This window comes from Manacus vitellinus, unplaced genomic scaffold, assembly GCF_001715985.3.
Source record: "Manacus vitellinus isolate BGI_N305 unplaced genomic scaffold, ASM171598v3 scaffold_4_pilon, whole genome shotgun sequence".
NCBI classification, from domain to species: Eukaryota; Metazoa; Chordata; class Aves; order Passeriformes; family Pipridae; genus Manacus; species Manacus vitellinus.
Window position 1 is genome coordinate 38945421 of NW_021940604.1, and position 24223 is coordinate 38969643.

Below are 24223 nucleotides of genomic sequence, written 5' to 3' on the forward strand. Positions count from 1 at the left end.
TGTTCATATGGTTTACATGAAATATTATGTCTCAGTATGTTTTTTATCAAACATTACACCTCAGTAAGTTCAGAGACATGTCAGAGACATGTCACATATTTTAACTCATCTCACCCTAACCTACCAAACTGAGTCATTCTATTAGACTTTAAAATATCCAAAATCTGCATCGTTCTCAGTTGATGTTTAGAAGCATGTGACAGCTCTACAGAGCATAAATTTAACTAAGGCTTAACAACTTCATCAACTGTGGATAGGTTAATGAATTAGAACTGTAACAAGGTAAAATGAAAGGCAAAGGCAAAATAAAAACTGAGCATCAAACAGAAAAAAGGTGCAATGTGATATTCCCATTACTTAATGCAATAAGACTCATTTGCCCTAAAGATACTATTAAGTGACTGTTTACAATGCGTGCCTCAAAGTGAACAATCAATAGAATTGTTCGTGCTTAAAATGTTATTTGTGAAATCAAAAGGCTATTAGAACATCTTGCTTTTCCCAATTATTATTTGCTTGTGATTAATCAAAAGCAGACCATTCTATCTTTTTTCTTTAGTAAACCCTTTACGTGCCCAATATTTTTATCTGGTTTAATGAGGAGATGAAGGTGTATTGTTTGCTTGTTTCAGACAGGTGGCATGGACTTTCAGCAGATTTATACTTTAGGCAGTTTATAGTATATAACATTCACCTGTTAATCTGAGTAATAAAATCCTGTAGGAGTTCAGCTCAGGGCAAATATGTAAACATTAACTCAAATCTTGTGCCTAGATATATGAAACAATTACTTAACTGCATCAAGATATTTAAATAAGAAAAACAGCCTCCTACACAGTATTTACCCAAACTATTCACTGTCTCTCATTTTTAAATGCCATATATATTAAGGATCTATCTGCCAATGAAGAGCTATTATACTATTATACTGAAACAGAGAACTTGACTCAAGAAATAATTATATTTGCAATACATAAGGAAATGCTTTCTAAAGTCATGATATACCTTTCTCATTTCACAGAAAATTTTAAAAGTAATGTCGAAAAAATGCATCAAGCCTCATTATTTTTTTCCCTAAGCCCTGCCTTCCTCATCTTCTTTCCATCTTTTGTTCAACCCACTAGTCAATTTGTGCTGTAATGTTTCCATTTCTATTAAAAAACAAAACCAAGTCACTTTCAACTATTTCCCAGCTGTACCATAAACACTGTTTAGTTCTCATACAGACTGATTCAGAAACCTGATCTATTGTATCTGCTTGGGCCTCCACATAACATTCAGTATCAAGGACTTGTGAATCACCTATCACATTCACCTGTCCCAAATATCCTTAAAATACTCCATAAATAATATCCGAACACAATCCGAATTCATTGTCTCATGTATCAGCTCTCCATTACCTTATGTAACAAGAGAATGAAGGTATCCTGTGTAGTGGAAAATGCCAGATGATAACAATGCTACAGATCACACAACTGATGGTACAGCAAATGTGGCCAAATTGATGAAGCAACTTCAGCCTACCAATGCTTTCAAGACCCAGTCCAGCATCTTCCAAGAGGTGGCACATGCAGACCTACTCATGTAGTTGCAGGCTTAGTACTAGAACTTTTCCAGTCAGGGTCCATCAGTCTGTCTATACTAAAATGCCTTCCTGAAGCCCATTGGAACAGAGAACCCAATACAAACCTTTTGGATGCCCAGCCTCAGTACACACTTTCTCTAACACCCACCTGTAAGCCCCAGGAACATGGCAGAGGAATAATCAAACTGACCTGCACTAATCTGGTTCCTTGCCAAGTCCTGACTCTGACAGCAACCTGGAAAAATGCTTTAGTGATAACAGACAGGGGCTACAGGTTCATTTCAAGGTTTATTTAAAACTGTTCTCCAGAAAAAGGAAACAGTTCGAGCTTTGCAGTCAGCATTAAGATTCCAGAAAAGTGTTGAACTTCTTAAAGCTTAGACTAGTAGTGATTTTTCTGGGATGATTTTTGGAGAATAATTAGAAAAAAATCTATTACAACCTCTCCCTTAATCTCTGTTTTGACTGCATCATACGAGAAAAACGTCATTTTTGGATTATTAAGGGTTGACATTTTTCAGATAACAAAGAAATCAGAAATATTTTGAGGATGTTTTAAAGCCACTCTCCCTGTTTTGAAGAAAAGAATAAATGGCATTCAGAAAGGTGGTATACTGTAAGAACACACGTTAATCACTCGTAACAAAAGCAACATCCATCACACCTTTTGCTATAATCTGCTCCATTAGCTCAAGCAGGATAACTGCATATTTCACTAAATGGAGAATAAAACAACAGAAATACCACCGAGAACCTTACTTTACAGTATGATGGAAAAATGCTCTAAAAATGAATCATAAACAAGAGCCTGATATGCATTAGTTGCTAAATTACCCTGACAGATTATGCTGTGTTGTTTAGAATCACCACCTAATAATTCAGCAAGATACAGTTGGATGATCTTGGATGATACAACTAGGGTTTGGCACTTGAAAAGCCTGAACTAAAATGGCAGCTTAACCTGAGTTACTGCAGTACAGGAAACACATTTGGGATGAACATCAGACTGACAGTTCGATGAAGGTCTGACACCACACAAAGAACAGATTTGGAATGAATGTTTAGAACCATTTTGTCAAGACAACGAGCAGGTTGCCACTGCGTAGCGTTATGTTGCTGATGTTATTTGAAGGACAGGCTCCACAGGGAGACTGAGCAAACTGAGACCTGAAACAGTCTTAAGGATACTGAAGCATTGGAACAGGTTGTCTAGATAAGCTGTGAAATCTCCACTCATGGAAGCTTTCAAGACCTGAGGGGATAGAGCTCCAGGCAACATGGATGAAGTGCCGACCCTCCTTTCAGCATGAGGGTGGACCATATGATATAACTACTATCCCTGCCACCCTGAATCAGTCTGTGACCCCAGAGGTTAAAGGAAACCTAAAAAACAGGGTTCAGCAATTTACAACATGACAACTGAAAGGCAAAACAGCAAAAAGTCCATATGGTTGGAAGCTGGTATACAAAACAAGTTGCAGACACATCTGTGAAGAGAGCATATTCCAGCTCCTGGCTTTCCTGAGTCTACACAGGCAAAATACTTCTCAACAGTTGATTTACTTAGATGATTTACTTACTTCTCTGAAAGGCAGCATCTTTTACTTCCTAAAAAATTTCCAATGCCACAGATTTAGGAAAAAATAATAAAAAAGGACAATCTACACCACCACCTCTGAAAATCTGCCAACCCCTCCTTCTCTAAATGCTTACAGTGCTTACCTTTACTTAGCTTAACCACAGACATGAGCTCTAGGATGAATATCAGATCTCTTGCTCTGGTTATACTGATTAAAAGATTTGTCCTGAAACAGCTCCACATCCATCCCCCAAAAGGTACCTTTGCTTTTGCTTCATAGTGTGGGAGAGAGTCTAAGTATTTCAGATGTCTACTGAGACAGCACATCAAGCAAAGCCAAGGTCACCAGTGGAAAGCTTCTAAATATCCAGGTAATTTCTGTCAAGCACAGTGTATGTAGTCTTTCTTCAGTAAATATACGTGTGTACCTGCTCGTGACCATTAATGCCATTTGGTCCTTAATGTAATCACTGGCAAATACATAATCACGATATTAAAAGGTTCAAACATATCTGGAGCTTAGTGTCCTTACTACAGACCTTGTAGGAAAAGGTCTTCTGAAAAAAGTAGTTAGAATTACTCCTCTCCTGTAGGCACCCTTACTGTCCCTTTTGTATGAAGGATTAAATCTTTTTCATCAAGCTGCATTAAAATCTTGAAAATTTAAGATCTGACATGTGCCAGAAAATACTTTCCCGCACAGGAAAATTGACTTTTTTTTTTTTTTTCCCCCACTGAGATCATCATTCGGGTAAGCATAAGTAACTATTTTTCACCAGTTTTGTGGAAAATGACAATTTATAATCTGACCAGGAAATAGGTTTAGTTTATTAATAACTGGAATGTATCTTGCTACTGACAAAAAAGGAAACATAGGAAGCAATGGTGATTTGACTTTTTAATGCTCCCACATTGAACCACAGGAAGTAATGTGTGCAAATGCAGTCATAAAGGACAATCATTATTTTAAAAAAATCTCATGCATTAAAAAAGCATATAAGCATTTACAGCATTAGCCCCACAAGCAATTACTTGAAAAACCACTTACTTTTCCAGCTAAAGAACATTCAAAGGGAAGTGTGCGTTCTAAAAAGGCTTCATAAAACACTTCATCGTTGAGGCAAAACTTTTTTGCAGTACCTCTCACCAGGAAGAGGAAAGGCAGAAGCATGTATGGCAGAGTCTGACTTTCCTCTTCCCTAAATCCCAGTGCACTCACTGCACACTTAAATGCTCTCAGTTACATTAACAAGAGCAAGCACTGAACACTGTGGACTGCAAAACTCACATGCACATTGGGTCACCTGCAGGGCAGATTCTAAGTTTATCAGTTCACCAAAGGGAGGAACAGCTGCGACTCTGCATATGCAAAACCTCGGGAGAGGTCTTGGTATCTACTGAATGCAGGGCTCTCTCGAAAACACACCCTCTGCTGCAGACCACCACTAAGACTTCTTTTTCCAAGGTGATGTGTGTTTCAGGCAAGCACGATTCTTTTGGTGCATGAGGAAACAAAGCAGGAGATGAAGCACTGATTTGCAAATATGGAATGTGACTCTGAAATGAGGAACTGCAAGGAAAACAGACACAGGAGTGAGTCTCCAGAGGAACAGGCAGGTCTGGGGGCAGCGATTCCATGGAGGCAGCATCAGACTGACCCCGGCAGAGCTGTGTCTTCTACAGACCACACCTCTTTCCACAGAAGCAAACTTAGACTAACAGAAACTCCTGCTCTGGTGAGAGGCTGAGTCAGCAAAATACTGAAAGGCTCTAACAATGAGAGAAAACATTCCTTTACTTCTGTTCAACACCCCTCTGTCCTACAAGCTAAGGCCCTTGCTACTACAGAGACACTACATTACTAATTCTTTAATGGATTTATAAAAATCCATCTTAAAAGCAGTAAAGACATTTAGCTTCTCACACAGTCACAAGCTGGTACTGATAAATGACAGCATACTTTTCTAGGCAATCTGTGTACCCTTGTAATGTTTAAAGCATTTCACATGATCGTGAAACACAAATACTTTATCTTAAACATTACCACAAATTTGCCAGATGTTTTTTGTAACCTCATAAGCATTCTGCAAAAACACAATCCAGGCAAAGGCACACAAACAAGGGGCAGAGAGGAAAATCAGAAAGGTGCCAGGGAACAGAAATAAGAGAATATAAATCAACACAGAATAAAGCAAGGCAGTGAAATGCTGATTCTCAAAGTGCCAAAATAAAAATAATTGGTTAAGTTGTTCCTTAATTCCTCTCCCCCCAGGAGACATGCAAAGTCATCTCTAAAAATTTAATCCTACCAAACACAGTCGGGGCCCACAGAATACCGAATTGGACACCAAAGTAGATAGAGGGCTTATACAGACAGGGAATTATTTAGTACAAGTATAGAATACACAAAAATATTCTTATCTTGCAATCATTTTGTAGTAAGTACTTCTAATATGGACCAATATGAGATTACACTCTGCTGTAATTGCGGGATTTATCTAGGAAATTCTAATTCATATGCTTGAGCAGCAGGAAAATTATCATGCCCAAAAGACTATGTTTAAAATCTTTTATCCATCCCATCTATGAAAAATTCAGGTATTTCTCAGCTGACTAAGATGTTTTTATTAAGTTGAATAATACAATGGGCAAACTTACAGGAAATAGATAAAAGGTTCCCATTTACTTGAAAGCAAGTTTCCTTGAAAGTGAATTACTTTTTTGAAGTACCTCATTACTTCTGACAACTAAAGGTATACATAAACAAAACAGTTATTAGATCAAAAGTTTGATGAGTTATTTGGGAGACTAACACTTCAACTAAGTCACAACATCTTGTTATGAAACAGGATTAAGTACATAAAACAGAAGAGAGGGAAAAGTAAATGCAGCTGGGGATTTTGCCTTATTACTACAAAAGCCTTTTTTCCACATTCTTACCACAAGGCACACACTGAGGCAGAATTCCTGCAATCATTATGAACATATATTTAAACATTTGAAAAGGGAATAGTCTCAAACAACTATTGCTTTTTTAAAGAGGCACAGAAACATGCAATACTAGATGAGTTCTTATTTAATCAAATAAATCTTATATTAGTCTATGTTTATAATTTTAGTTCCTCTTTTATTTCCTGTTTTCACTGAAGGGAACAGGAAAGAAATCATACTAAATTTTCTCGCATCTTTAAAGTACAACAGGTTCATAAAGCTCCTCTTCAGGAATAATGACTTGCCATTTTCTCTTATAAAAACTTTTCAACTCTGTTTATTTAGCTTGGAAAGCATTTTTATTTGACTTTTTGATTCACCATACTAGCCTCACAAATGTGTTTAACCACTGTGTGGCTTGGAACTTTTTAGTTTTTTGCAGAAAAAGGTATGGGGTGTGAGGTTTTCCTGGTATCCAGATTCACAGTTTTACAAACCATCACCCCTTGCAAACAGGCATCAGTTTTTAGTGAGACACATCATAATATTTTAATTTTGAAATCAAGGTTTAGCAAATACAACAGATGGGAGACCAGAAGACAACTCATTTTCTGGCATTCACTGGTCTTTCAAATTTTATGAGTTTTGCAGCTGTGCAATTCTGCTCCTCTCATCTGTCGGTAAACAAGTATACAAGCCTTACAATTCACTTGGTGTCTTATTTTAATTAAGGGCAATCTCTGTTTTAATAGCAAATACATCGTACATTTAACCAGAGCTGAAAATTCAGGTTCCACCAAGAAAACTGTTGCAAAAAATCATGACAAAAGAACCCACATGAACTGTTGTGTCTTATGCAAGACGCATCAAATAAAGGTCGTCACTCTTATCCCTTACCAACATCTCTGTCTTTTCCCCTGCAGAAAGCCATGTCATTGATGGAAGTGACATTAGCTCCTCTAGTTCAATCTTTTAAACCGAAACACCATAGTTTCAAATATAACATACTGCTCTGTGATGTTATGAGGACACTAAGAAAGAAAAGTAATCTCTCAGAAGCATCTATCTTTTTTCCTTCAAGCAAGGCATATTTTCATGATTCATTTAAGGCAGCTTAAGCCAACACTGCAAGTAGAAGTGTTTTGCAGACCAAAACCTCTTTTACATGTTTTTGCCTCTCCTCAAATAAGTTTTGATGTTCCACCAACCGCGTGGTAAAACAAACCAACATGCTCATCCATCTGAAAACGGAAAAAAAGAATCCAGTAGGGGCTATTAAAGAGGGCAGGATCACACAGGGAGAAAGTGTTCCCTTCAGTGGCAGGACGTGTGCTTAGGTCAGGTTGAGTGGTGGGGCTCCATGCTCAGAAACAACATGAAACTGTACTGTCACTTCCTGTAAATTATTTTTTTCCTCAACTTCAAGAGTTTCAACTTCAAAAAGATTGAGAAGCAGATCTGCTGACTGTGCACTATATTTATGCATTCATTATTAAAATAATTCTTAAGAAATAATCTCAGGGAATATTACCAGAATAATGTCACAAGCAAGCTATGAAGAGTTAACAGCATAAGTCAAGATCTGTTTCTCTAAATTAAGATGATCCTAAAAGTTCATAAATGTCAAAGAGTAAAGTGAGCATTCAAGGCTAGAAAGCAAAAAACTCCACTTCTTATCCCTTCAGAAAAATTGAAAAAGTTGCTGATATTGATCAGACTTTTATTTTTGCCACAACAGAGCCACCTCCTACAGCAAAAATATCTTTGATCTCCCAAAAACTACTCTATCTAGTACAGGGCAGCAAATATACCCTTAGAAGAACAAAGCTAAAAATCCAAACTCACAAAAGTTATACTTCTGATGCCAGTTTAAATAAATGAAACAAATCACATGGGCACAAACAGACTAAGTAGCCAAATCCCTTCTTCTCATGACAGGTTCCACGAGCTGGATACCCTGAAGACACACAGTGCACAGTGAACCTGTTCGACAAGTTAAAAAAAATTAAACAAGCAAGCAAAACAAAAAAAAATATTGTTTTTCAAAGTCTACATTTTTTTCAAAGGCTTTTGTTTTGAGAAAACTGTAACAAGCACTGCAGAAAACCTTAGACGGTATCCAAAATATTTTGAAATAAATGGTATGTAGGAATGTATTCAGGAAAGGTAGGAAACAAATTGCTGAAGGGAAGGCATGCAAAAATACTATGAGATGAAAAACTGAGAACAATATGATTGGGAAAAGAGAGAAACTCCAATGAAGCAGCACTAACCACAGTAATATGACTGAAGTGCAGAGATGATCATCAAGGTGATCGTATGATTTGCTGTCTACCTACACTGAGGAGACTCAAACTTTCCATAGGCCTGGGTATCCAAATCCTTTTGTTCCCCTTATGAGGCTGACCTCTGACAATTGCTCCCTGTAAGCTGTGATCTGCAAAATCCACTGAAGAAGAATCCTAGTTTGTGCTTGGGATTTGGAAGCTGAGGGTTTCTGCTGCTCTGGATGACTGCAGACTCACCTTTCTATCATTTCCTCCTTCTCCCTTGGAGAGCTGACCTACGGAAATGGAATTGGCATGCTGGGGGTGATTAGGGCCCTTTGTCCAGCAAGTACAGAGCTGGATCTCTCTGTCTTCTGCAATTATCTGAGTCCTTCTCTTTATCACTCATGTAAGCTGGCATCTGGGAAATCATATCCTTCCTCATAGTAAGGAAATGTCAAGAGTAATGTATTGAAAATTAGACTTTACTTTTACAATATAAGAAAAGTTTTGCAAGAAATTAAGTTTAAGGAGTTCTGTTTCCCTCTCTTCCTCTGTCCTGTCCTCCCAGGCACTCACTCTTGCCCCTCAGCTACAATACATTTGACACTTTCCTCAATTACAGCAATGCACTACTCGCAGAGCAGGTCCAGTCCAGCAGCTCCCTTTACAGCAGGCTGCTCCAGAAGCCCAGCCAGCACAACACACAGGGCAGTGCACCACAGTGGGATGAAGCTGCCAGCAGCAAGGGAGGCGGAAACTCTGCAAACTGGCATCGCAAGCAAGCTCTGTATCTCTACAGAGGGCTTAGGGAAATTAGAATTGACATACCTGACGTCTGTCATAACTCTGTATCCTACGGGCATGGATGCCAACTAAGATGAATGTACAAGTTCAAACAGAGGTTTTGTTTCAAAACATACTAATCTCTGGGCTGCTGTCACTCAGCAGATCATACTGACATAACAGCCTCTCCCGTTTCAGAGATGTCTTCCTAATACGGAGGCTGGAACTTTACAGACATTTCTCTCAGGATGCAGTCCAGGATTACAGTTAAATCAACCCAAAAGTTAGTTGGCAACAGAAGCAGGGATCCCATTCCTCCTGTGTATTTTATACTCCTTCTATATCTCCACTGACAGAATATCAGATACTGATGTGAGTCAGGGAGATGGAAAAAATATAAACCAGAATATAATTCTGGTTCTGCCAGTTTTTTTCTGCTGCCTTACCATTTTGAGCTGACCAACCGCAAGGTAAAAGAGCATTGCTGCAGGCACACTGGAAGCACCACAAGCAGGACCACCCTGTTCAGGCAGCTGCTATCCAACAGATCACCCCCACCTATAACACCTACTCCTTTGGCCCGGTGTTCCTGCCGGCTTTAACCGACTCTATAACTGCTGCCAAAAGCAAACCTGTCTTACTGACCACGGAACTGCCTGACTGCAAGAGCAAACAAAGCAGACAACCATGCATATCACACCTTTTGGCAGACACATGCAGTTGTACTGGCTCAAGCCAACTATAAATGCATAGATGAGAATGCTGTTTCACAACAGAGAGCCCATTAGTGGGCTCTCTTACCCTCTCTCCCTCCACCAGAATCAGTGCTCAGGCACAAGTGAAAAATACATCTTTTTTTTTTTTTTTCTTCCTAGTCTCACAATCATCTCCAATAGCCTCAAAACTACTTCTTGCATTAAAACATATAATAATACAAAATGATTAGCAGCAGAGATCTTGATCACTTGATATAAGGTATCTGTCACCTTTCTGGAGAAAAAAGACACATTTTTAAAGCAATTTTAGAAGTCTTCAAATCAACAACTGAAGTTATTTATGCATAAGCATCAATATGATGGTCAAGTCTGGAGGGCCTCTCAGTCTCTGGAGGTTTTTTAACCTTCTGCCATGGCAAACATAAGTCAGAATCTGGGAAAGGGAGAACAAGGTGGAGGGGGCGAAATAAGGTTAAAAAATATTAAGAATTCTGATTAGTTACTTTATATGGGGTACAGTAATTGGCAGGAGATGTAAGACATCAAAGAGGAAGATATTTTGTAGCAAGCACCTGATGAAGCAGAGACAGCAAGTCTGAGTTTGGTGGTGGGACTGAGCCTGGTTCCATGTTCTGATAAAGCCGTATGCTCTCTGCAGCATATGATGATCCAGTCAAGTGCTGTTTGTGATCACAAGCAGAGGAGAGGTATACATAAAGGTATTATTAGGCTGCATGTGCAGCAAAAGAGACAAAAAGACACCATATCGGAAACCTCTGTCATGTCGTGAGGCAGTCAAGACTTTAAAACACAGGATGAGCATCTTACTCTCTCCCTTCCCTCAGATAGCTATGGATGGTAAACTAACTTAAAGACCAAATACAATCAAATTTCTTCTGTAACTGTACTGTATTAACCAAGCACACATAAACAGGACAAAACATTCAGGAACGACAGATTTTTCACAGCAACAGTCTGAACTGTAAGCCTATGCACAAGCTATGTGCTTCTGCACAAAAGAGCTAACACATGAAAGTGGCTCAAAAAGTAGGAGTTTAGTGACAAAAAATATATTCAATGCACAGTTAAAACTCTTACTGCTGTCACGTGCTATTCCAGAATACTGAATTCACTAAAATTCACATTTAGAAACAGAAGCTTCATAGTCAAGAAATCATAATTGTGATGCCTTCAACTAGCACCTACGCCCATTCTACCTTCATACTATACAAAGAAGCTAGCTGTATTGTTCTACAGAATAAAAAAATGTGCCTTCTCCAGACAAAATCCTTTTATACTCAATACTGTCTTACACTGTCATTTACTCCCTCACTAAACTCAACTCACTGATCATGTTTCTGCTGACAGTCTTCATGGCAAGGCATGCTCATATACAATTTTTACTGTGCAGCGCGAAATGGCACCTGGTCTTACAGAGACAAGAGCCCTCTTTCTTCAACTGCATAAAGAAAGAATTACACAGACCTCCTCCAAATACAATCCTGAAAGGAGGACAAATGATGTAAGGCATCATTTACACAGTTACATATAACCTTGTTGTCACATGAAAGAGTTGTACCTATCACAGCACTGCCAGGTCCAGCAAGATGGTAAGATGGCATAAGTAGGCATCTGAGCTCTTTCTGTTTTGTTCTTAGAAAATGAAATTTGCCAAATAGAATGCCTGAAGGGAATGGGATGCCATTAGACAGCTTTAATTCTGAGTTGAATGTTTTCAATTGCAAAATTTATTATGCTTAAAAATTCCAAAAATACTAAATGAGCGTAAAATGTGAACAAACTTTAAGCGATTTGAAATTTGTACCCCATATCTGACAAGTCTAGAATATGCAATGAGTATCCATCAGAATTTCAAAAAACTGAAGAAATATTTTTTTAATATAGGGGAGATGCAGAAAAAAAGACACCTCCAGGACAACTACAACTACCAACTGTTAGCTATACCTCTATCAATAACAATTGAAGAAATAAGCACCTGAACAGTCATCTTTACACATGGGAATATGTAGCTCAAAGAGGCAGATTCAGAATCTCATTCAGTTTCTTAAATTGGAGGCTAGTCTTCTAGGAATTAACATGGGGGATGGAGGGAGGAGGATTCTTTAGGCTTCAAAGTATAAGCCCAATTTACAATGGCTCTAGGTGACCCCTAGACAAACCTCCCTGGGTGGCTACAAGTCTCCTAATATTAGCATTGTACTCAGATATCTGAAGAAGACAAGTTGTACAACCTCCCTGTGTCTTCAGTTTCACTCATTAGTGTACTTCAAAAACGTTAATTTCTCACCTAACTCAAAGCAAACAGTACTCAGGTTTCCACTTACCTTTCCAACTCCTATTTTCAACAAATACAAGGCTTTTTATTTTAAAAAATAAGATTCAGTCTTTTAAATGGTTACTCCTCCTTGGGACCAGACCACGTCATTGGTCTCTGAGACATTCTGCATCAGAAGGGCTAATGGATATGTGATGATACTAACTTTCAACTTCTAAAGCAATGTCAACTTAAAAAAGGACTTCCCAACTGCTCATTCCCAGTCTTACCCATTCTTGCCTCAAAGCAAGCAAGCCCTTTGTATTTGTATCCACTATTGAACTAGAATCCAAAACTGATCCACTTTAACAACAACAACAAAACAAGATCAAAAGTATTTGTATTATTTTTCCAAGACAAACTATTCCGTTGAGTTTACAGAGCCTACAAATCTTAAACACGTATTTGTATTAGTGTAAAACCATAAGCTGAAGAACAGAGCTCATCTTACAACTGTTAGACAAATCTGACAGCTTTCTTCTCCCTTTGTAAAGACTGCATTACATTAAGCAAAGATCACAGTACAATACTTCAAAAGATAAGCTATCATGTCAGAAGGCAATTCACAACACTTATTTCCAGAAAGGTATGTCATACAAAAAAATGTAGTTTGAAAGTATGACTGAGCTGTATGAATTAAAAAGAAAATCAAACAGTTGAGCCTGAATGTTCCTTGTCCATCCAGAGTTTGTTTGTTATTTCATCATACACTAGCAACATAAACCATTAGCAAGGGCTACTTCTTTATTTAAGGACAAAATCTTTTCATTCCTGATAAAGCCAGGAGAAAGAAAAGTGGTCCTACTAGAAGTGAGTTTCGAATTTTAATTTCCTGCTAAAAATTATAAAACTAATGTAGAAACTCACTGGATCCAGAAAAAAATACAACTTTTCATATACTGCATTATTTCTCATGAAATTACTGTGTTATCATAATACAATTCATTAGATGTCATACTCTGATTCAGTGTATTTTCTTTTATGCTACATTAACGCAATCACATGCATGCAAGCATAAAATGTCAATGCTGCACACAGAAAAACAAAAGTCTCTGGAACAGAAGAATATCATCAGGCTAAATTTTCAGTAGTCTATGAAGCTTAAATTCTTTTGACTTTCAATAGGACTTAGGTTCACAAGCAACTTATGCTACTGCAATCTTACCAATAACCTAATTTCAGATATGATACATATCCAAAACTGTATTTTACGTTAGAATATGTTGAAGTCTCCCCTGTGGAAGGCATTTAATATTAGCCTTCCATTACTCAGGATTTAAAAGCAAAAACACTTTAAAAAAGTGTGGTAAACTTACATTAAAAATGTAAACTCCTGATCTGGAGTTTTATAAGAATCTTTAGCCCCCCCCCAAAAGTCAAATAATAGATAATTAACATGCACTGAGAAGTAAATCTGTAGTAAAGAGCTCCTGTTAACACTTTATTTTACTTCCTCTCTTCGTAGTCTACTCGAATTAACAACAAATTCACACTTAGCCAAAATAACCATTAGGAAGTTCTTTTTCTGAAACCCACAGTGAAACAGCAGGTATTGAACCTTCCAAAGAAAAATGCTACCAAAAAAAAAAAGAGAAAACACATAGAAACATTACTATTAAAAGTTTTCTAAATACAGCTTTGCCCAGTTGTGTGCACACATGCATTACTGACAAAGTAACAAAAGATTAGTGACAAAGTAAGAATTTAACACTGGGATTGTAAGAGTGCACAGAGATAGGGAAAATGCAGATTAAAGTTGTTTTCAAAGCAGATCTAGCAGCGATGTGCGCTATGCTAAACTACAGACTACTAGCTAAGTTTCTTTAGCTCATTATATTTGCCATTTCACAGGTAAAAAAGCAAAACACAGCTCCAGAGAAATGAAAACCTCATCTTCTCACAGTTGAGGGTTATCAGGAAATTTCTCTCACTACCCACAGGAAAGGTGTAACTGTTCGAAGTTAGGCATCAGGATCCATCATCCTGTGGTGGAACACAGGAACTTCAACTGAGCACTACAAAGTACTGTGGTAGTTTCAATAACCAGTTCTTTGGAATCAGAAATGCTCAGCACATCTGTATCTCAGTTCAGAGTGCTGACACATACAAAACATGTATGTAAATGAAGAGGGTTAAGTGTCCACAGGAGAAATCTGAGTGACAACTTGTTCTTACAGTTACAATATCTTTGAAGTACAAAGCTTTAAACTGAAAGAAGAGTAGGGTTAGATCACAGAATCACAGAATATACTGAGTTGGAAGGGACCCACAAGGATCATTGAGTCCAGTCCGTAGCCCTGCACAGGACCATCCCCAAGACCACACCATGTGCATGGGAGTATCATCCAACCGCTTCTTGAACTCTGTCAGGCTTGGTGCTGCGACCACTTCCCTGGGGAGCCTGTTCCAGTGCCCAACCACCTTCTGGGTGAAGAACCCCTTTCTAATAGCCAACCCAAACCTCCTCGGACACAACTTCAGACCATTCCCTTGGGTCCTGTCACTGGTCACTACAGAGAAGAGATCAGTGCCTGTCCCTCCTCTTCCCTTCATGAGGAAGTTGTAGACTGCAATGAGGTCTCACCTCAGTCTCCTCTTCTCCAGGCTGAACACAGCAAGTGACCTCAGTCGCTCCTCACACGGTTTCCCCTCAAGGCCCTTTACCACCTTCGTTGCCCTCCTTTGAACACTCTCTAAGAGCTTAATATCTTTCTTATATTGTGGTGCCCAAAACTGCACACAATATTCAAGGTGAGGCTGCACCAGTGCAGAGCAGAGCAGGACAATCCCCTCCCTCAAACAGGCTGGCGATGCTTTTGCCTGATGCCCCTCAGGACACAGTTGGCCCTCCTTGGCTGCCAGGGCACTTCTGACTCAGATTCAACTTGCTGTTGACCAGGACCCCTAGGTCCCTTTCCATGGCACTGCTTTCCAGACCCTCATTCCCAGTCTGTCTGTACACCTTGGATTGCCCCATCTCAGGTTCAGAATCCGGCCCTTCCCCTTGTTGAACTTCCTGTGGTTGGTGATTGCCCAGTCCTCAAATTTGTCAAGGTCTCTCTTGCAGGGCCTCCCTGCCTTCAAGGGATTCAATAGCTCCTCCCAATTTCGTGTCATCTGCAAACTTGCTTAGTATCCCTTCCAGTACTGAGTCCAAGTCATTTATGAAATATTAGGAAGAAATTCTTTTACCTCAGAGGGTAGCGAGGCACTGGCATAGATTGCCCACAGGAGTTGTGATGCCTCATCCCTGGGAGTTTTCAAGGTCAGGTTGGATGGGGCCCTCAGCAATCTAGTAAAAGTTGTCCCTGCCCAAAACAGGGGGGTTAGAACTAAATGATCTTTAAGGTCCCTTCCAACCCAAACCACCCTATGATTCTATGAAAAACTTGCTGAGACTACCAAGTCAGCATCAATCCACAAGACATACCACTGGTCATCAGCTGGAAGTTGCACTTTGCACCACTGACCAAAACTCTTTGAGCTCAATCATCCAACCAGTTTTCTATTAAACTCATTCTCCTCTTGTACAGCAAAGCTATGTTATGTTTCCTTTGTATTTATAAAAGGTCAGTACTACAGAGCCCAAACCTTACTGGAGCTTTTATGAGCTAAGATGACAAAATAGCCTGAAGCCTCACTATCTCAAACCATCTCAAAGGTCCCAAAAAATTACATTTCTTTTATTCATTTTGTCACACAAACGCACATATCAATCACTATTTGGGCAAATATTCCTATCATCACATCCCACTAGTTCAAAATAAAAATTGTGTGAAGCCTTATTTGATTGTAACAACAGATAAAAATAAACCAAGGGAACTATCTGGAGCAAGTTGGGTTTTAAGCAAGCGACACAGAGTTACAAGAAAACACAATGAAAGAGCTGTATTAGATAAGGATGCTACTTAACTATTATTACCACATACTTTTTCAACTTACAGCTACGGTGCCACCTTCAGAAGTTAACCACCAGAATACAGGGACACACTAGAACCACAGACATAGGGACAACCTTTCTTGAACTAGGTAAGAAGGAGGGAGCCATGCATCCAGACAAATAGTGTTACTAGAATTAAGTGTCTGCACTATTTCCCCTCCTTGGAATAATAACAACTACCTAAAAGTAAAGCAAATAGTCTGCTTCAAAAGGTTACTTAGGAGAATAATATGGTTATAACCCTTCAGATAAATCTGATCTTGAGTTAAATACTATGAGAAATTTTGGCTCAGTCTGCACTACTAATTGGTTTAGATTAGCAGAGTGGTTTTGAGGCACTTTCCCCAATGACTCTGGTTTGCTGCAAGCTGGTTCAGCTCCCTGAGAGCTTTCCACTCAGAGAACCTGGATGACTCCTGAAGGAAGCTGAACTACTCTGATTTACCTGTCACAAAATGCACCTCAAGCCCTGGGGGGACAAAGAGGTCTGAACCAACTACTGATATGCACAACTTCAAAATACACTCATGACATAAAACATCTGGTTCAGAGAACGAGTCGAAAATTACTCTGAAGTAACCTTGGGACCACACAGATATAGAGACATCAACACTGCTTCTAGTCATTCATTCCTTAAGTACCAAATTTAATCGTTAAGTGTAAAAACAGTCATAAGTGCTTCTGGCAACTGTAGTGTCACTGCAGATATAGATCCAAGAAAATATGATACAGTTGGCACGTTTCTTCAAACAGTTATAAAAGCAGGAAGAGAGAAAAATGGGTTTTATTGGATACTGGGGTATGTGGACCCTACAGGGAAGGTAGTAGGGAATGTACCACGAATTCCAATGACCAAACTCAGTCAGTTCATAATTAATAAAAGGGACGAAAGACTAACATCTAAAAATAGTTCAGGGTGAACTTTCAGACTGATAGATTAATTCAAAGCACATGACAAAGCTGTTAAGAAAAACCAAAACTGATCAGACAGAAACTTAGGCTGGAAATTATGACGTCTCCAATAATCAAACAAGTGAGAATCTGGATTCACTTGCCAAGAGAACAGTGTGGATAAAAATCGACTAAGTTTTAAGAAGGAGCTTGATGAACTCAATGTGATTAATTACAACAGCAGACATTTTATCCCATACAATTCAGAAGGTCATGATGCTTCTAACACATCAGACAGGCATGCTAAGCTCGGTAGGCTTGAATGAACACAACCCAAAACAAACACAGAATACAATCAATTCTGTACTTGATTTTTGGTGAGAGAAACACAGTGGCAGCTCAAAAATAGGAAGCCAATAATGAAACTAAAGATTTCCTTTTCTGCTCATTCAATCTATTATCCCAGAGCTCCTCCAGCAGTGTAAGTATTACATCCTGTCTCAAACAAAGACATTTCCCTAGAAAAATACTAGAATTTACCCAAATTGAATTTATTGCAATACTCTCATTTCTTGGTCTTTCAAATTATTCTGGAAACTCTCTCTTCTTCCTGACATTAATTTCTAAGGGAACATGCCCAGAGTTAAAGATTCAGCTTGAACCAGAGAGGCAGTATCTCCTCATGTCATGTTTCTCATTATGTCAGCATTCCACCCTCCGAACTTGCCCTGTGAATTTATTGCTTTTTCAAGAGTAAGCTAAAAAGAAACATGCCAAGTAAAGCACTGGTAATTATATTGCTGTGCTTTGCTTCTCAGTTACCTTACTGAGGAATCATTTGAATTGTAAGGTTAAGACAACCAAAACACTTTCTTCTGTTCAGGTTCTCTACTGGAGTGTAAACATGCTGCCATGTTCTACCCTCTCCTTCCCCACTAATTCAAGAGATTAAAAAAGGCTACAGTTCAACAGACAGTGCTTTTTTGTTGAAGTAATTAGAATATTCTCAGAATATTCCCAGACCTCTTAGGCCTTCCTTAATCCTCCTCTTCAAATGAACAGTGAAATTACGATTTTTCCTAAAAAGGGGACATAGATGTTTGTTTGCATATACTTTGACTGCAAATAGTAGCAAGCATAATGGGTCATAACTTCTGTCAGTACCAGTTGTATGTCAAATTTAGAGAAAAATTAGCTTTAATAAAATATAGATGAGAACTAACAGTTAAATGGCAAAGATGGAGGCTAGCTAGCCAAGACATGATTCATAACTATTTTATGCCTCTTTCTCCTAAGCTCCTTTCCAACGTTACCTTTTTTTATATCACTCTTGCCCAAAATCTCCATCTCAGAGGGCTAATACAAGGTGAAAGAACTATGTGCATCCCAAAGCAATAAAACTATCCTGTTAACTTTCATCAACTCACCACGTCAGAAAAAAAAGAAAAAAATCAAAACCCCAAGAAAAACAATACCCTGCCACACACACACACACACACACACGCCTTGAATTATGACAAGACTAAAAACAAGCCCGTATTTTTCTATTACTAAAATGTTCCTAAGGAAAATTATTCTACAATGTTTTGGAAAAAGGAGCTACCATAAATCCACACTGATATATACTGTTCCCTCTCCGTAAGCACCGACACAGCCTCAATTGGACTTATCTAATATAAACATCGTAAGAACTAACAAGTATTTTTACTGTAGTCTGTTGGAAGGTTGACAGAAAGGCAATGTACCACAACACGAGATGACCAAAACCTCTAATAACTTGAAAATAAGCTACAAAGCATTATTTCCTGCACAGCCATGGGAAACAAGGACCTTAGAAAGTAATCTGGGACAGTCAGGTAATATTAAATGAAAAGAATGTGAAAAAGACTTCTACAGAGTCCAGGTGGAGTCAGAAGAGAGTCTAATGAGGCAGGATGGAGTCCTGTGTAACTGTGGAGGCACAGCATAGTACGAAGAGAGAAGTAGGTGAAGTTCTCAGTCCCAAACTGATAAATGAGTAAGTTAATTGGGGCAATAACATTTTTAAAAGATTCAAGAGAAACATCTATCATATTTCAAACAAAAGGGATTACAGAAATTAAGATACAAAAGGGTAAAAGCCTGGATAAGAATATAATGTACTCTCCATATCTACAGTTTTCCCCTCTTCTCCAATTAGACAAACATACCGTATTACAACCAAAGTTTTAAGCCAGAATACTTGAGTACTTACTTTTAATTCCTAGAAAGAATATGACTTTCCAGTCATGAGAGACTGGACTGTTAATGGTTAATGACTTAAAACAATTGTGGAAGCATCAGTGTGCCAAAGCTGGGTGAGATGGTGCCTTTTATCATGGTAATTGTTGCCCCTTACCCAACTCTGCTCAGTTTTAAAACTTCCTCCCCTTCCTTGGGGAAGGTCTGATGGAGCATAACTGGCTCAACTGCACTGACATGAGAGGCAGCTGCCATGTCTTCGAAGGGGTCATAAACCATCAAAGATCCCCAAAGCACCCCCAGAATCATTTTCTGAGGCCTTTCACCAGAGGACTGAAAACTGCCCCCACCCAGGGGAGGTACCAGGCATTCCCACCTGGCCTGAACATATATTAATCCATCAGACTTTGTTTTCATGGCCTTCTTCCCCCATGCCCAACAGAACAAGATAGATCAAGACTTCAAATAACCACTTAGACCAATGGACAACTAAACCGCAACAATAAAGTCTATGGGTGGTGATACATTCTTACTATTATCCTTTCTTTCTTTTCACTTACATATTTTCTTAAGTGCTTTCATATTGCCATATTACTGTAGATAATAATAACCAAAACAGCCACATACCTGCTTTCAATTGCAACCAAATTATTCTAAAATAAACCCTACATGTATATATATATACAAACACCAGTCATACAGTGTCTTTCACTCTAATTCACCCCAAGGGATCTACTGGCAAGAACCCAACTTACTTGTGCCTTCAGGGGTGGGTCGTAAGGAATAAAAAAACTTCAAATCACTATAAAAGCAGTAACACATGAAGCAACACTTCATGACAGAGTACCCATCAAGGTCTTTCCAACATGAGCCATGCACTGCAGTAAAGTTTGAAAGAACACACTACCTACCCTCTTTGAAACAAATCAACATTGAAGAATTTGTGGAGCTCCACGGAGAATTCTACCATAGCTTGAACTTCACTCATGTTTATAAGGATGAAGAAGTTAAAACTTGTCAGCACCTCAGTTACTGAAAACAAACAGAAAACACACTATTTAGAACACAAGCCGGAGATAATGTCTATCGGGTCCTACAAAGGACAATGCTTATATACAATTTTGCACAGCTTTCTTAAACATGCAGACCCTGAGGTAAACAATAATATAGGCTGTACCAAATCCAGTCCACAGTAACTTCTATCTTTGTTGTGAAGGAATTGTTATCACAGAACCATCACAACACATTGTCAGCATAATACAATTCTGGCATTTACTGATATCTACATACTGCAAGTCTGCTCTGGTACTTGGCTGGATAGGGAAAAATACTGCCATCAAGGAGACAGAGAGAGGATAGGCTGCTTCCAGCCCTTGTTGATGCAGAATGACCATGCAGGCAGCAGTGTCTCAATGCTGGCATGAAGACAGGGAGAGCTGAAAAACAGCATAGCCAAACAGTAAAGAGAAAGTGTCTGACCAGGTCACATAGGGTTTAGGATGGAGAGATTCTAGAGGGAAGGTAGGAATTAAGGAGGGAAACATGCCTATTTATAGTCAATTTTTTCTTAGGAGTAAGGTGTTAATACTCACTCTCATCTTCACAGACTGGCAAGTTCCTGCTAATTTACAACTGCCTGCTGATACCTAAATTAAAATCCTATAGACTTTACCAAGTTCTGTTGGTTTTCCTTCAACAATATCAACTAGATTAATAAAACAGACTACACTTCCTGTGAACACCTGTCTTCAAACTTAACAGTTCCTGAAACTACTGTCTGTTCTGGGGACTAAGTTAACGAAAAAAACTAGATTAGACTATCTTTTATGCATATTAGTACATTTTTGCTGGGTTTAATGCAGAAGCAGTAAACATTGAAAAAACTTACCTGTCTGGACCCTGAATGGATTATGGGGGGTTTTGTTTCTAAAATTTTCAACATGCATTTGGGTGTTTGTGAAGTAGCAAGCAGTACTACTGAGACTGAAACAGAACAGCTGGTAAAAAATGTCATCACCACAACACCTGAAAGCAAGTTACCTTTAGGGGCAAACTCTAGCCTATCAGCTAAGTTATCTTAGCATATGACTCAAGGTAAGATTTACCTCTCTGTACTCACTCTAGAGGAGCTGGAAGGCTTCAGCCCCCACAGCACAGGTCTAGATTTTTAACTACAAACAAGAGGCTAATTCTGACCTTGGTTTAAGAGCCAATACAGGGACCCTGCAAGGACTTTACAAAAACACAGAAACAGTATGTTACTGAAGTAACAGTGGACAGGGGAAAACGAATTTTGCTGCTGAAGCTATTAGGACAACATGAACTCAGATCAAGGGCCCCTACTACAGCATCTAGATCACGCTATTAACCCAGCTTGCCTACAAATCCTGTCATCATTCAAATTTCAATCCGAAAGTCAAGAGATTAACTGAATGATGTCACAGTTTTGCTACAGACTGCAATGTTAGGACTGGCACTGATAACATACAGGGCTCTGTAGCAACTCCCTCTTCCACTGCTTTGTCTATAGGATTGAGTAGGGATGTCCTCAGTGGTCTTAAAAGCTATAATCAAGATGTTCTGCACTCTAATTCTCTGGGGTTGCCATATCACATTGTCACATGGGCACCACCTACCAAAGTCCAAGTATATGTTCTGTAAATGGAACTTGAGCTGCTGCACAGCAGAGCTCCAGAGCTCCTAATCCCACTGTGACCCTGGGCTGCCAAGCAACAAATCCTGTGGGCTGTGCATGAAACTGTCCAATATATCAAAAAGGAACCCACTTTAAAACACTCAGGAAAAAGCAAAAGGACTTAAAGTAAGGATGCCATGGGGCAGTCTCATCCAGTTTGCATTTTAATGAAACTACATTCTCGTGTGAAGAAGACATCACATGGCTCTGACTTCCTGGCACAATGAGTGGTGCTACATCCCTGAACAGTTTGTCTCCACTAAGAAAAGGGAAGACTGTTCCTGCAAGAGTTGTCCCTCCAGACCCCAGCAGGAAGACTCAGAACAATCCAGAACTAGTCCAATTAGACAAGTTCAAAGGTCCATTTTATGAATGAGTTAATTAAACAAAAAAAGCTAAGAGAGCTATATCTTGCATAACTGCCAAAAGGGTTGCCCAGTGAACTTGTGGTATTCCTACTGTGTCTAATACAGCTCTAACTGGGGCCATTCCCTCCCTCCTCTATCAAGCTTACTTAGCACCCCCAACCAGCCCACTAAAAATCACCTGGGCTGGCAATTTTTCCCTGCAGACCAAGCACAGGGTCCAGCAAACACAGGACTGCATGACACACCACCATATATTTTAGTCCAGTAACACAGCCCTTGCTATCAACAGTATCCGGAAAAGCAGCATCCATGCCACACTCCAGGATCAACTGCAAAACCAATTAGAAATGTGAGGCCCAGTTCACAGAATGGCACACCCAGCAAGCACTGCTGCAGGCAACTGGGGCTGCAGTCTATCACCTGACTACTGAGAATGGCTTTTTCTTTGTAGAGCATCAGCTTGTTCCACGTGCACCTTAAACTGGGAGAAGGAGAACATTCACTGCCCTAGGCTGACACAAACCACAGACTTTTCTGCAAGCCTTTCATATCAGTGCAAAAGAAAACAGTGTTCTGTGAACTATAAAATAGAAAATGTTATGCAGTGATTAAATATTTTAAAGGAGAAACTCAACTTGGACAAAGTCTTAAATTTTGTACGCTAATCATACAAAAGCCAAGAAAAAACTCATGTAGAAGTATGTACTTATATAGATTCCTTTCAAATTTACAGCTAAAATTTCACAAACTTTAATTATATCAAAATTCCACAACTCATTTTAATACTTAAAGAGTTTATTGTGGTATTTTAAAGCACATCATTAGCATTCAGAAACGAAGCTATTACACTGCACATTTGTTCTGTCTGCCTGTAAGAAGCAAAAGAATCCTTCAGTAGGAGCTCTCCACATATGACAGAGTTTAATGCAGCACATAAAGCCATTTCAGAAGGTCTGATAATAAATGAGAACACCCTAATACACAGAACAGAAGGTTTCTAAACTTTTGGTAGCTACTTAACACTTGTAATCAAAACATTTCACTATTCAAAAGTATTTACAGAACTGAGAGTAAACATCTCCAATAGTTAAAATATCAGTTAAGGCCACTTGATCCTAAGTTGAGGACCAAACCTTTCTTTCACACTTCTGGGGGTTTATTTATTTTCCTAAGCTGAAAAATTTCCTACATATTGTGGCCAGTCCATGCTCTCCCCACATTCGCTCACCACTTCTTTAGTTATCCAAGCTAATCTTTCCTGAGGCCACAATACAAAATAGATCACAAGATATCAGATTTTAAAGGTCCATCTGAAGGAAAAAATGTTTCCCAAGTCTATATTTTTTTCTAAATTGAGCATATCAGTGCTACTTTACAGCAGCCACATCAGAGCATTTGAGAATGCACTAAAAAGACAGAATCCTTCTAAACCAGCTTTGTTTTCAGAGAAATGCTTGTGTAACGCTGCCATTAATCTAGTTACTTGTATTGGGAAATGCAAGACAACACTAAGAAACAAAACTGCAAAAAGATGTTCAAAGAATGTCTTACCTGCATTGGTAAATACTCCATTTTAGTATGTTAATCAACCAGTCTTCCAGTTCTTCACTACTGCTGTCGGAAACATATTGCTCCAACTAAAAAACAAACAAGCAAACAAATGTTTTACTAACAGCAGTATCTCTAGAACTTTTCAGTACTCATGTTATTTGTTCCCTTTTCTTGCATCCTAAGAACAACCTTTATCATGACCTCTCCAGCAGTCATACATGTACTGCCTATGAGCATTCTCCAATCTGCCCTTGGGTCCTGCAGTGTAATTTTCAGCTCTTTGCAAGTGTAGCAGTCTGATAACTATTTTTACAAAATAAAGTAAAAAAACAGTACCTCTCGTGAAGCCAGTGCTCTGG

The 24223-nt window shown here is 38.9% G+C and overlaps 1 protein-coding gene across 5 annotated transcripts in view; it reads right to left on the reverse strand.

The window, feature by feature from the left end:
* The window catches only part of FAM135A (family with sequence similarity 135 member A), an 82195-nt gene that overhangs the window by 44032 nt on the left and 13940 nt on the right, over positions 1-24223 (reverse strand). For all 5 annotated transcript variants that reach the window (XR_003916130.1, XM_029962878.1, XM_029962877.1 and 2 more), the window contains exons 2-3: positions 23865-23950; positions 20162-20282 (exon numbers count right to left, since the gene is read on the reverse strand). Coding sequence is in view for 4 of the 5 variants with exons in the window: in XM_029962878.1 (XP_029818738.1) it covers positions 20162-20238 (77 nt within the window). In the remaining variant the exon portion in view is untranslated. The remainder of the gene's footprint in view (positions 1-20161; positions 20283-23864; positions 23951-24223) is intronic.